The sequence below is a fragment of the Ruditapes philippinarum genome, unplaced genomic scaffold, assembly GCF_026571515.1.
Source record: "Ruditapes philippinarum isolate M1 unplaced genomic scaffold, ASM2657151v2 ctg4325_1_1_1_1, whole genome shotgun sequence".
Taxonomy (NCBI): domain Eukaryota; kingdom Metazoa; phylum Mollusca; class Bivalvia; order Venerida; family Veneridae; genus Ruditapes; species Ruditapes philippinarum.
In genome coordinates, this window is record NW_026864913.1 from 131,992 (window position 1) to 146,464 (window position 14,473).

Here is a 14,473-nt window from a genome sequence, read left to right on the forward strand (position 1 = left end):
TGGTTGTTAACATTTGTAACTTTTATGAAAGGGATAATTAGTATCAAATTGTTCATGCTGTTTCCTCAGATTAAATTTTTGGTGCTGATTGTGTACATTTTTAACACATGAACTTTTTTTTAAATTCTGAAATTTTAAACTATAATTTACTATTAAATCTTGTATACTTAATAAAAATTAAAGCATTGCAGTATGAACAAAGTAAAGAGTGTTATACATACATAGATTTGTGACTTCAATCAATTCTTTTGTGAGGCAAATGTTTTCCAGTAACAATCCAGATAACAAAGTAAATTCATGTGAAAAAGTTGGCAGTTATTTTAAGATAATTAGATTTCTACTCTCCATGGAATTCTTGCAGGTTGTTGTTCATTTTAAAATTACTAAATTGCAGTAACACTGTAGCTCTGAACTATTCAAACCAATTTAAATACAAAGGATCAAACAAAAAAGAATGATTGTCAGGTGAACTTCAAAAGTCTCAAGGATTAATCTATCTTCCAACACCATTCATTACAAATAGCACATTTTTTATATTTTTTTATTCAAAATTGCTAGATTATTTAAGTTGATTTAAATTTGATAACCAAATTTATGAGTTTCTGACTCCACTGAGGTTTTCTGATAAGAGTGGACTTAAAATATTTGTTGAGTATTTGTACCATTTGTTGTGAACTTGTGTGCAAAATTTAAGATTATTCGATCTCTCCACTTTTACAGAAGAATGATTTTTATTGTGAAAAATGACCTAAAAATGAAAAGCGTTTAAACCTTTTTAACTCAAATCGGAACAAGAATTAATTGCACTTAAAATAGATATTCAATATAATTCTGAGTTGATTCTTTTATAATCTCTTGCATGTTTTCTGTTTTAGCCCCAGCTGATATATGGAAGAATTTCAATTTTATTTAGCTTTTGAACTTCTGTGGAGTTAGTTTACTAAATAAAGAAGAGTTTGAATCTTTTGTGACAGAAAAGTAGTCGAGTATAATGTAATATGTTGCATTAGTTTAGCACTTAATTGAGGTCAATCATGGCCAAGTTGTTACAGTCGCTGACTTTTGATCACCTGAATCTTGCCATGTGAGGGAGCTTTCAGGCTTGTTTGTGGAACATTTTGGGTTCTATTCACGTACCCTGTATGTGTCTGAAAAATTGCATTGAATGCCACTTATAGTCTTCCTTCATTAATCTTGAAAGGTACCATATAGCCTTTGCATTGTTGGTTAAGATTTAAAACCATATAAAAATGTATATAATGTTCTGTCTATGTCCTGTTTATAGTAAGTGCTATTCTTTCCAAAATTTTGTAAGGAATGGGAATACCAGTCCTTTTCAGATTTCAAAGTTTGATCTGTACTCAAACTGTATATATGTTTGTTATATACATGTAACATGTTCTTTATATTACTGTATTGTCTTGTTTTATAATGTATGTTTAACATGTACGATTGTATATCTTTAAAGTTTGATATATTACCTTATAATTAACTATTAATATTATTGAAATGTAGATTTACATGATGTATTACTGATATAGATAAACTTAATTTAAATACCAGAAGTAATCCTCATTTGTTCCTTTTTTTTAACCACCTTTTTGTCCCAAAATTGACAACTGCAAACTTTTGGGATGGTAATTTTCGTCTGGGGCCAGTAGTGGTGGTAAGCTTTTACTTTAAAAGACATCTCCTCATAAACCACTTAGGTGATTTCATACAAACTTCACAGGAATGTTGCTTGGGTGGTCACATATGTAAATTGTTCAAAGAATTGAATTCTATATAGAACTCTGCTTGCCATGGCAACCGAAAGAAAAAAAAAACGAAAAAAAACTTCTTTTAAAAATCCAAATGCCTAGAGCTTATAGAAATGTGAGGACTTGATCGTGAATAAAACTAGGCGTTGTGTACGGTTCGTTTCCTTTATTCAAACTGAATGTTTACATACATAGGAAATGACGTTACGTTAAAAACATAAGTAAACAATTCGCGCAAAAGCGACGTTACGTGACGTCGCGCCAAATCTAAAACATTCTCCGGGCCTCAGAAATGCTAAATGTAATAATTGTCATACAAAAACATAAAGTAATGGAATTACTTATTTAAAATCATATTTGAAATTGAGCAACCATTATTAAAAACAGCTATATTTAGATATATCACAAACAGATTGGCGCTATGTAAAGTGTCTGTTTTTGAATTATTTTCACTCTTCTATGTTTATACAAATTGAATTGTCTTTTCACGAAATATTAGCGGTATAGGATAAATATTCCAATAAGTATCGTAATGTCCTATTCATCTGGTTTCTGGATAATTTCCAATGGGGTAATTTGATAATCGGTCGTGTAGTCAGCCCTCCGGATGTACGTATCCTCGCGGCCCTCGAAAACCCGTCTTTTCCCGTTAAAAGTTCATAAACTACCGCAAGGCTCCACTGTAGCCTGGGTGTAAAGTCGTCTTGGACAATAACAACGTCACCAACCTGAATAGTCTGGTTTGTGGTACACTCGACCGTTGGTATTCTCTTAATGACGTCAGATACTCGTGTTTCCAGCGGTGCCAATAGTGATTAATTAACTCCTCACGTCGTTTAGCACGTTGTCGAACATCGTCACCTTTGCTGTGGTAACCGGGAGTATCGTTGGTTACCACAGTATCGTAGAATGGTAGAGTTGTCAGTCTGCGTCCATGTAGTAAGTGTGAAGGGGTGAGAGGCTCTGGATCATCTCTAGCAGATGAAACGTAGGTAATTGGTCGATCGTTCATCATTGCCTCTACTTCGGTAACTATCGTCTGCAGCGTTTGCAAATTAATGGAAGCTTTGCCGAGAACTTTCTTAATCGCTGTTTTCATTACACCAATTAGTCGCTCCCACATTCCACCATACCAAGGTGCTCTTTTTGGAATAAACTGCCAGTGTGTTCCTCTTTGTGTAAGGGCAGTATGAAGATTTTGCGAATTATAGAGTCGCCGGATTTGATTGGCTGCTGCATGAAAAGTGGTACCATTATCAGATATCATCAGTCTTGGTAATGATCGTTTGCTGATGAATCGTCTGAAGGCTAACATAAATGATTCTTCTGTAAGGTCTGGAACTATTTCTAGATGAACAGCACGGGTTTTGGCACACGTGAATAGACATATGTATACCTTCTGCTGAACTTGCTTTTCTTTAATGTAAAGTGCCCCTGTGAAATCAACACCTGTTACGGAGAAGGGTGGTTCGACGATTACTCTGGAAACCGGAAGTGGTGGGGGATCTGGGGGCGGTATAGGGTCTTCCTGTAACTTTTCTGCAAATGACACATCTTCGGAGAACACTTTTCACGTGCTGTCTGATTGATGGTATCCAGTATTTCTGGCGTAAATGGGTAACAGTATGGGCGACACCTGCATGTAACTGATTGTAATGAGCGTCTTCTATTATCAGTCTGGTGACATGACTTTTTGGGGACATAAGAACGGGAATCTTGTTGTCTCTGGCAACTGTGCGTTATGTATTCTTCCGCCACAACGAATACAACCGTCCTTGTCTAAATAAAGTCTTAGCTGTCGAATTATTGGACTGCGTTTTTTCTGGGATTTAAGATCTTGAATTACGTCTGGGAAATATTGTTGTTGGCAAGTTTCAATCAGTTTTCCTTCTGCTAATCTCAGCTCTTCTGTAGATAATGGACAAATTTGGCGATAATTATACGTCACTCTACAAGTTTTTAGTGAAACGTATAACGTATGCCGTAACACGTAAATAACTTGTGAAAGCTGCTATATCTGTTTAACTCTAGAATTTGACGTAAACCAGAGTTACCTCTCTTGTCAGATACAATTTCTTCCTCTGAATTTTGTTCCATCAACGTAGTGAAAGTGATTGCCCTAGTTTGTTCCAAAGTAGGCCATTTATTGTTGTGAATTAACCAAGTAGGTCCATTTTCCATAATGTGCTTGATTGTAACTGGTCGCAGTTAAACCTCTGGTTTGTAAATCAGCGGGATTTTTCTGATTGTTGGACAATATCGCCATTCAATATCGGGGGTAAGTTTTCTTGATTTCTTCGACTCTGTTCAAAATGAAGCGTTTAAGTGTTTTTGTAGATTTCAGCCAACTTAACACTATTTGACTGTCGGACCAACATGTGATTTTCTTGCACGTGAATGCATTTGACACGTGGTGGGTTACACGTGCACCGATGAGTGCTGCCATCAGTTCTAGTCTGGGTAAAGTTATCTCTTTCACAGGTGCGACTCTATTCTTTGCAAATACAATGGTAGATGTATGACCGGAAGTAAGATACGCTACAGCTCCATAAGCACGTGCACTTGCATCAACAAACACGTGTAAATTAAAATCGGCAGAATTTGCTGTATTTTCAGTGGTGGGAAAATATGGTCTCTGGAACTTGGTCTGAATTACGCTGTTCAGGTCGATGCTCAAATCAGTCCAGGTGTTAATGATATCAACCGGGAAGTGGTGTGTCCCAATCAAATTTCTTCTTCCATAGGTCTTGAACTAGTAATTTGGCGCGTACAGTTACTGGGCTAAGCAATCCCAGGGGGTCATATAATTTTGAAGTCTGTTTGAGAATAAAACGTTTGGTTGTTCTCTCAGAGTTTACTATCGTGCGCTGTACAAACGACATCTCGTCATTATCCGGGTCCCATAACATTCCTAATACCTTGACAACTTTATCCTTGTCCAGACTTTTTTCAGCTACTGCGAGTTCACATAATTTACTGGAGTTTGAAGTCCACGATCGCAGATTGAATCGTGCTTCGGACATGAGAGCACGTGCGTACCGGAAATAGGTAAGAAGATCCTGTTCTTGTTGAAAACTTGAAATTACATTGTCGACATACAGGTCTCTGGTAATTATATTAGCGGCAGGGTTACTTGCATTCAGGGTCATGTGTTTTAGTAATGTAGCATTGAGAATAAATTGGGAACATGTGGCTCCAAAAAGAACAACTCGAAATCTGTATGTCACAAGCTGGCTTTTGGGATCTGTAGGGTCAGATAACCATAGAAATCTGGTAACATCTCTATCATCTTCGTGTAGACCGACATGTAGAAAGGCTTTCTCTATGTCAGTTGATACTGCATATCTACCAAGCCGAAATCTTAACAGAAGGGTGGTTAGATCATTCAGCTCTGGAGGTGTGGATTCAAGGCAGTCGTTTAAACTTGGACTTCTTTCTGATTGGCGGCAACTACAGTCATAGACTATTCGTATGGGCGTTGTTGTGGAATTCTTTTCAACTCCATGATGTGGTATATAATGCACGCGTTTTGCTCTGGAACTTTCGTCTACTCTTTAATGAAACCTCTATTTTCTTGTTCCTGTATAATATCGTTATATTTCATCAACATTTGGGGCTTCTGACTTAGGCGTTTTATTGTACATTCTGTTCTTTTCTTCGTAATGTTATAGTTTGAAGGGAGGGGTTGATGATTCTGTTTCCATGGCAACTTCGCTGTGTAATTTCCGTCTGAGAATGAAATACACGATTTCTGGTACTGTTGTAGATAAGAAGAGGCATCGGTATCTTCACAGTCTCCTTTTGAAACACCCATTGATTCTATATCCCAAAATCGAGTGAGGTCTGTCGTTTCAGATACGTGGGTTGCTATGACTTCCATAACATTGGAAGGTGGATAAGAAGTAACCAATGCGGGAACTTACAGCAGTGGGTCCATCACCTCTAATAATTTTGTCGCCAACTATCTGCCAGTAAAAATCAGCACCAATTAATAGTGATATATCGAATGTGGTATCCATGGTAACAGGGTGAGCAAGTTTGAGTCCTTGTAGATATTTCAAGTGTTTGATGGAGTTGCGATATACATTATCGATGGGCTTTGCTATCACGGGAACAATCAATACTCGGATTGGGATTAACATTCCGTCGTCTGCTACTAAATTTATAGTTGCCGTATTAAGATGTTGAACGCTGTGCGCTGGGTCGCCGAACGCTGATAAATGTATAATATCTGTTCCATCAATATTCAATTGAAGTTTATCGGCTAAATTTTGGGTGATAAAAGATCTTTGGGCTCCTTCGTCCATAAGAACATTTGCTTCTGCATATCGTCCATTAGCACAATCAGGGGCTGTCGCAGTTTTTAATAAAACATCTGAGTGGTGGGTTTTTGAAAATAATATAGTTGTATCACCGGCTTCAATATTAGTACTCCAGTTTCTATATAACTTCCGGTTACGTCAGACTGTTGTGTTTCATGACTTCCTATGGCGGGCTTATTTGGGTAGTTCTGGGGAAATGTCGATTTGGGAATTGGCTGCATGTACTAGTAGATGTTTTACCACGTACACTGGCGGCAACGAGACTTGGACGGACATCCAGACACTTGGTGACCTTTACTTAGGCAAGTTAAAACACAAATGTTGTTATACTTTATGATTTGAATGCGTGATCTTAACATCGACTTCACTTTTCTACAGTTCTCCCATACTGTATTTCATCACAGTAACACGCCACTTTTTTCTTGTGCAATGCTCGTCCGGTATAATGACTTCCTTGCCGGTCTATTCGGTGCGCGTGTATAAAAATATGCTGATTAGGTATAGAATCTTTCCTGTTAGTTGTTCTTGTGCGACTCTCTGCGCTTTCCATAATTCAATCTCTCTGTTAGATTTGCGCTAAGTCCCTTGGAATGCGTCCAACTTCCGGTACCATGTTCCCTAGCTAAATGACGTCTGGTTTCCGGTGGTAGTCTTTCAAGGATTTTTGGGATTAATAGATTGCCATATGTATCTTGTAGTCACCTAATGATTCTAAACCCGGATGTTTGTCTCAAGCATATCGTAAAATTGACGTAATTCTCGAATATCGTCTGCTGGAGTTGGTAACTTCAATAATGTCTGCATATATGCGGAGGTGATTTTTTGTTTCTGTCCGTAGCGCTCTTTTAATAAACACAATGCCTGATTGTAGTTTGCATTCGTTAACGCGAACCCGTCAATAGTTCTTGCAGCATCTCCCTCTAGCAATGACTTCAGGTAACTGAATTTCTGCACGTCTGTTAAACTGGGATTGTTGTGCACTGATGATTCAAATGAGTCCCAAAATGTCTGATACGTCAAGAGATCACCACTAAATGTCGGCATAGAAATTGTTGGCAACTTGTGATGAAATGAATTAGACAGCGGTAAGCAGGTTCTGCTTCTAATGTAGTCCATCTGCTCGCCGTGATTGCTGGATGATGGTTCTGTTCGTGACGAGTGGTTGATATTGTCTCTGTCTACGTCTCTTACGGAATCTGATAAAACCTGAAATTTCTTATATTTCTGTAGTTGACGTTTTACACGAATGTTGTACATAGCGGTTTCCTTCACCTCTACTGCTGTATTTTCTGTATCAATCTTGTTTAAAATGTCTGCATCAGTACTCGCCAAAGAAAGCATAATGTTTTCGATTGTTTTTATGAGAAGTTGAACATCTTCTATATTATTTTCTCTAATTGCATCTTCGATTTCCTGCAAATGTTCTGCTATAGTAGCTCTGTGGCCCTCCCTCACTGCTTGTAGTTTATGAAGATTCATGGTGGTTTCGGTTCACGGCACCATAAAATGTGAGGACTTGATCGTGAATAAAACTAGGCCATGTGTACGGTTCGTTTCCTTTATTCAAACTGAATGTTTACATACATAGGAAATGACGTTACGTTAAAAACATAAGTAAACAATTCGCGCAAAAGCGACGTTACGTGACGTCGCGCCAAATCTACAACATTATATTTAGCATGCAACATCTATAGACTGTCCCGGTAGTTCTTGGTCTGCTCTAGTCGTAAGTCTTTGGTTTACCTAAACTCTAATGATGCTGTCAAAGTAAGCCTTGACCTTCTGTAAGTGGAACTTGGAAATTGATTCTTATAATGTAAAATATAACATAAAACATGTAGGCTTGGGATATTCTATATATCTTTAGCAGAGTACCATTATTATATTCCCTACGGTTGGATACAATATGATATACACTTAATGTAATGAACAAATGTTTGACAATAAATGTCACAAATATATATCACGAAAATATCATCTCTGATCGAGCATAAAATTATGAATAATAGAATTTGTACATGTTATCGGAAATTGAAGATACACCAGTACTCAGGAAATGCAGTAAAGTACATAATAACACTGTTACAGCAAGCCTCGCGATTTGGTTTGCGTTCAATTAAAATTACCAGGATGTAATTGTAACACAAATAGTGTATGTTTTTACTTCTAGCTAACATTACCGGCGTATTATTTCATGCACTGAAGTAGAGCCAGCTCGCGCGCGTTCAGTGGATATTTTACATTTTAAATATACACGGAGTTGAACGGTACGTAAATATTTACATATCTGTATTGTTATGTTTGAAAAAAAGCTTTTGCAAATATTTTACTAGGAACTACGTGTCAAAAAATGAAGAATTTCTGAATTGTTTTAAGTATTATTGTAAGTTTAGAGTTGCCAACTGTCAACTTCCAAAAAAGGTCGAACGTGACATCATGTCAGTCTGCTTTTGTATCAGGGACATGATTCATTCATTATTGCTATCATCCCTTCAAAGGCTGATGTTATTATGAATATAAAAATAAATAAATCGTACTGTTTCTCCTAATTTTTAGATCAAATATTGCAAAAACATCAAAAATGGCGGACATGATGAGTGAAAAGGGGATGATCGCATTTAAACTGGTGGACTTTAATAAAGATGGTGTCGTCAATGTTAAAGACAGAGATGCTTGTATTCAGTCATTTCTCAGCGTTTTTCAACCAGGAGATGACCGGAAACAAAAGATGATGAATCAGCTAAATGAGTTCTGGGATAAAATTGTCTTCCTAACAGAACATCCGGATTGGAGTAAATCTTTAAATCCTGATGAGTTTCTAGAAACACGTAAAGATGCATATACTAAAGATTCTACAAAAACCATCGCCGTAGTGCGAGATGCCTTAAAACAACTGATTAATGCTGGAAGTGTTGACGAATCTGGTCACTTTTCTTTTGAGGAATTTAAAACACTACATGAAGCGTTTAATCTAAAAGAAGAGAACCTGGTAAAGGGTATATACAGTATGATTGGTCCTGATGCAAATGGAAGAATTCCTGTTGATAATATTGCAGATTTCTATACAGAACTAGCGATGGGGAATGACGAAGGGAAACATGCACAATACAAAACTGCTCTTGCATCAGTTGGATTTGTGTGACGCTTGTGACAATATAATACGACCAAAATTAACGTTGAAACAAATCTAACTTATTCCTGTGACTCTATAATGCTTTACGCGTTGTGATTCTAAAATCTCTTGTATTTGGATATATGAACTGAATACGTAGAAAATGATATTGTACTTTTATATATAAAATGTAGATCGGAGATAAACGCATAATGAATAAAACTTAATGTGTTTTAATGAACGTTTTGTTTAACGTAATGTATTTGAAAAAAAAACATATTTAAAGTTTCACCATGTCATCGTTTTAATGCTTTGGTCAGTGTAAGATGACAATTAACATGTTTGTGTCAACAAAACCAACAAAAACGGTATGATTTAAGAGCGTTTATTTCTATGTGAATTAACCATCACCAAAAAAAAACAACTGAAAATCGTGTTAAGAGGTTCATACAAGTTGTTCAAAGAAATAAATCGGAAAGGAAAGTTTATTTTGATTTTTTAATGTGAATAGTTTATAACAAAATCAGTTAATATGTATGCCCTGTGTGTCAATGTAAAAGTAATGTAACATTGGTATACAGTTTTATTAGACGCCGCGTGCACGCAGCGGCTATCGTTCATTCGGCAACGGGAACAATTTTAGTCTTGCTATTGTATATTTTTGTTTTGTTTTAACAAAATTACACTGTTTTCAGATTCGGAATTTGAATTGCCCTAATGAAAATATTTTTTCTGATGTTCAACATGTCACTGAGATTTTGATCAGTTGAAATAATCGTTTAAATTTAGTGTTTCATATTCTTTTTATTTTTTTCCCTTTTTCTATTTACCTAAGGAATAACCAATCAATGAGCCAGTCTATTGTTTAATGACGGGAAACAAGATATTTGGGTGTAATCCCTCGCAATTCCGTTACTTAACCTAAATGCATTTTCAATCAATTGGTGCCTCCTTATATTTAAGTGTCAGTGTACATAGAGCATATACAATGCACAACAAACCCGAATAAGTGTAAACTTACATCTTAAAAGTAAAATAGGATTTATTGGAAGATTTTAAATTCAGTGTACAAACGTCTAATTATGACTCAGCCAGAAGGCATTTCTTGACGCCAGGGGTAATTTTTAACGCTTCAAACAGATGTTTCAATCCTTGTTGCGACAGGCAAACATTGGTTTATTCAGAATTTCAGACATGGCATTACTTTGTGAATTTATGCATTAGGTTCTTCTTTTCCACAAAAATATGCAACTTATTAAACAACGGACGCATACCAATAAAACTTGATTAGTGCTTCGGATCTTCAACTGTAATAGTGAACAATTGTCAAGGCTGATTTTGTACATGATTGCATGTGACTGTTCACATCATTTGGCGGCGTCTTTGGTGTGCAGCATCAACATCACACTTGTAATTTTCTTGAAATGTATACATGTATTTGTGTAACTCAAGATAGCTAAACTACCTTCACAATTAGCTGAACATCTTATCATTCATATTTCTCATGTTATTGTCAAGGAGACGTTTAAGAACACTTTTGAAAAAACACCTGATATAAAAGTTAATGAGCCATTTATCCTTTGGTTTTAATTAGCATTGCTACTTAAACAAAATAAATGTAGAAAAGGCACCATCTGCCAAATTTATACTTGCGATTTTATAACGAAGGCGGTTGATTTTATATTCTGAAAGAAATAATTGATTGATTCTCCTTAATTCATGTTAGGAATTTTAGTTTAAACATATTTTATTGCATCAAATGCATGTCGAATATTATACAAATGATGAGCATATACCGGTAACAAAAACAAATGGGTTGGGAAACAATTAAGTTCTAACAACAATCTAGAGTCCCTTCCCAGAAAAGAAATATTATAGAAAAATACTTTTAGGAACTTAAGTCAAAGCAAACAATCATTTTAATCATTATACAAGAATAAGTTTCTTTAAAACTTATTTATTCAATTACATTGTATTTGCACAAATTTAATTACAGAAACTCTTAACATTTATTTTGCCATCACTTTGTAGTGTTCCAAAATTTAGAGTGTTATTCTTATTTTTTAAATATAAACTTAATTATAACATGTGTTTTGCTGCCTTATTTTATATATTCATATTAAATTTTGAGTAGTATTTAAAATTGTAATGTTTCTTTGGCAATGTATCCATTGATAAAAAAAGTACTGGAGGAATGGTATGTATCCATCTATACAAATGTTTAAATAGCAGCGTTTATTAAAATAATTCACATATTCGTATACTTAATGTGTGAAACATTAAAGTTTGACCCCGTTGAAAATTGATCCCATGGGTGATTTTTTAAGTGAGAAATCAACCTGCCAACATTTCAACATTGAATTCTGATAAAAAAAGTCGTTGAAATCTGATCAGTCGTTAAAGTTACAGACGGGTGTGTGCTCAGTCATTCAGAGTCAGACCCTGATCCCACCCAGATCCGACCTTGTTAATTACCATTTGGGAGTATCTCACAGTCATAAGGTTTGTTTGATTCGATCGTGTTCCTCAAATGCACTAATGATAAAATCTGGAAAGAAAGTGATCCCTCGGAAGCATTAATCACAACAAAATTACATAAGAATTGCAGACTCGGTTTGATTGAGTCTGTACATGAAGAATACTGAATAAGTGCAACATCCCTCACGCCTCCTAGCACCGGCTTGAGCGGTACTCAATTCTCAACAAAATAGTGCTGGTATCAATGATCCCGAAGGACCAGAAAAATATAACAACGCTGAAGTGAAGTACGGGGCAACTTTTTACAGCTGCCACACAGCACTTGACACCTGCTTATGTTTTGAACAACGGGGTCTGCACTTCATATGTATTGAACAAGGGGTCTGTTTGTCACTCACAGCACTTATATATGATAGATTTAAATATAACCCGGATGTATATGATCAGATACGTTTTTTTCCTCTTTTTTTAACTAGTGTAAAATGTTTTAAATAATTATAACGAGTGGTGCATCCGGGATCTCAAGTTAGAGTAATATTTTTTTTTAAGTAGACAGATAGTTGTAAAAGTAATGCACATTTTCAATGTGTGAATTGGTGCATTCTTGTGATCTTTGCGTCTGTGTTCTACCTTATTTTATCAGTTAGGGGTACGTGCTAGAAAAGTTGATTTCATAAGGTTTTTAGTTGTGTAGCTAAATCAAAATTGATAGTATACATAATCTTACGTGTTGGGGATGGGACTAAACTTCTATAATTTATAGATGTATGCATTTTCATGTCAGTTGATTAAATGGTACGCAAATAAGATTAACATTTGAATAATTTGATTGACTGATATGTTATGATCGTTGACTTTGAAGCTGCGCTGTCCGGGGTGCCATCCAATGAATTCGCTAGTGATGACAGTTTAATTCTAGCGGACATAATATTTTTTTTAAATAAAACATACAATGTAATATATTTGTTCACTATCGCGTTAGCAGCATTTACACAATGTATTACAACCTATTATACTGCACAACAATTTTTAGAACGTGGCACGTACCATACTTGCTATTATATTTGACATATTCCCCTGTATTAAAGCTACTTTCCGTTCAGTCTTGTACTCTGACATAGTTTTAGCGAATGTGCAGCATTTACATCATGTTATATTTAAAATTGGTATGTATATAAAATTCCTATTTCTAAAAGAGAAGTTTAGCTATGGAGAGAACTGTTTGGAAATATTATTCCACTTCGGTAAAGAATATATTGTCATTGATAAATATATTTTACATTATCATGTCAGAAATTCATTGTGTTGTGTTGAAACTTCACAGGTCAATAACGCACAATAGTTTTAATGCCATAATAATATAAAATATATGATAGTTATATTCTGTCATGTATTTATCAAAAATAACATAATTATTAGATACTTTAATATTCTTTTAACTTTATTATGATCAACGTCTATATTTATAAAAACAATACTTAGAGTGTATGTTTTAAATTAATGTTACTCTTAAAAATATCATGCGAAAGAGTCAACTTTTAATTTGTATTTATCTGCTTATATTGTATGTTTTTACTGATATATTATTTCATTGAACTCGTTTTTCTACATGTTAAAGTATGCTTGAACTAAACACAAAAAGTAATTAAACAATAATAATAATTCGGGACCTTTTTTAGCTCGACTATTCGATAAGCATAAGTAGAGCTATTGCAGTCACCCGAGCGTCGGCGTCGGCGTCGGCGTAACCACTTATGTTAAAGTTTTTGTAATAGTTCAAATATTTTCAAAGTCCATTGACATATGGCTTTGAAACTTTGCACACTTGTTCACCATCATGACCCCAACCTGTAGACAGGAGGAGGTAACTCTATCAAGCATTTTGACAGAATTATGCCCCTTTTTCGACTTAGAATTTACGCTAAAGTTTTTGTAATACCTCAAATATTTTCAAAGTCCACTGACATATGGCTTTGAAACTTTGCACATTTGTTCACCATCATGACCCCAACCTGTAGACAGGAGGAGGTAACTCTATCAAGCATTTTGACAGAATTATGCCCCTTTTTCGACTTAGAATTCATGTTAAAGTTTTTGTAATACCTTAAATATTTTTCAAGTCCATTGACATATGGCTTTGAAACTTTGCACACTTGTTCACCATCATGACCCAACTTGTAGACAGGAGGAGGTAACTGTATCAAGCATTTTGACAGAATTATGCCCCTTTTTCGACTTAGAATTTATGTTAAAGTTTTTGTAATACCTCAAATATTTTCAAAGTTCATTGACATATGGCTTTGAAACTTTGCACACTTGTTCACCATCATTTCCCCAACCTGTAAAAAGGAGGAGGTAACTGTATCAAGCATTTTTTTTACTATCAAGCACTTAGAATAGTCGAGCGTTGCTGTCCTACCGACAGCTCTTGTTTAATCTAGCAACTGTGCTTTATTCGCTACTTTCCCTCGACTTTGCCAAATCAGAGGAGGACACATGTGGATGATATAAAAGTTTTCTTGAAATAATGCACAAATGCAGACGGACGACACAAGCAAACGAATATTGTAATACCCGAGTTAATTGCGGGATATTCCAATGGTTTGGTTGAGCTAACGGAAACTGAACTGGAGAAGGATTTAGCAGCATATTGCAGGTAAGTTTTAAACCATTCATTAATTATTTCTCATTCATCGCTTTTTTCAGGTGACAATCATATACCATGTTAAATTATAAAACACATATTTGCCACTTTGATGACAACATGACAAAATTGTACTCATTTTCAAATCATTATGTAT

At 35.3% G+C, this 14,473-nt stretch overlaps 3 protein-coding genes across 3 annotated transcripts; 1 reads left to right on the forward strand and 2 right to left on the reverse strand.

Annotated features, from left to right (window-relative positions):
- Positions 1-2,424: 2,424 nt before the first annotated feature.
- On the reverse strand, positions 2,425-3,857 carry LOC132727249 (uncharacterized). Its single transcript, XM_060712670.1, has 2 exons — positions 3,815-3,857; positions 2,425-3,299 (listed from the first exon to the last, which is right to left on the reverse strand). The coding sequence occupies exons 1-2, from the start codon at positions 3,855-3,857 to the stop codon at positions 2,425-2,427; spliced, it is 918 nt and encodes a 305-aa protein (XP_060568653.1).
- A 602-nt stretch (positions 3,858-4,459) lies between these two features.
- On the reverse strand, positions 4,460-6,632 carry LOC132727250 (uncharacterized). The gene is made up of 2 exons (XM_060712671.1): positions 6,451-6,632; positions 4,460-5,312 (listed from the first exon to the last, which is right to left on the reverse strand). The coding sequence occupies exons 1-2, from the start codon at positions 6,630-6,632 to the stop codon at positions 4,460-4,462; spliced, it is 1,035 nt and encodes a 344-aa protein (XP_060568654.1).
- Positions 6,633-8,207: 1,575 nt separating this feature from the next.
- LOC132727244 (sarcoplasmic calcium-binding protein-like) lies at positions 8,208-10,989 on the forward strand. The gene is made up of 2 exons (XM_060712667.1): positions 8,208-8,349; positions 8,639-10,989. The coding sequence occupies exon 2, from the start codon at positions 8,664-8,666 to the stop codon at positions 9,222-9,224; it is 561 nt and encodes a 186-aa protein (XP_060568650.1). The 5' UTR covers positions 8,208-8,349; positions 8,639-8,663; the 3' UTR covers positions 9,225-10,989.
- The last annotated feature ends 3,484 nt before the right edge of the window (positions 10,990-14,473 follow it).

Bases quoted from the DNA above. Each gene is read 5' to 3' on its own strand.
- LOC132727249 (XM_060712670.1), bottom strand. From the start codon at position 3,857: ATGGAACAAAATTCAGAGGAAGAAATTGTATCTGACAAGAGAG. The intron at 3,300-3,814 runs GTAACTCTGGTT...TGTCATTTGCAG, and splicing joins AATTGTATCTGACAAGAGAG to AAAAGTTACAGGAAGACCCT.
- LOC132727250 (XM_060712671.1), bottom strand. From the start codon at position 6,632: ATGGAAAGCGCAGAGAGTCGCACAAGAACAACTAACAGGAAAGATTCT. The intron at 5,313-6,450 runs GTGAAGTCGATG...GTTTCATTAAAG, and splicing joins TATGGGAGAACTGTAGAAAA to AGTAGACGAAAGTTCCAGAG.
- LOC132727244 (XM_060712667.1), top strand. From the start codon at position 8,664: ATGGCGGACATGATGAGTGAAAAGGGGATGATCGCATTTAAACTGGTG.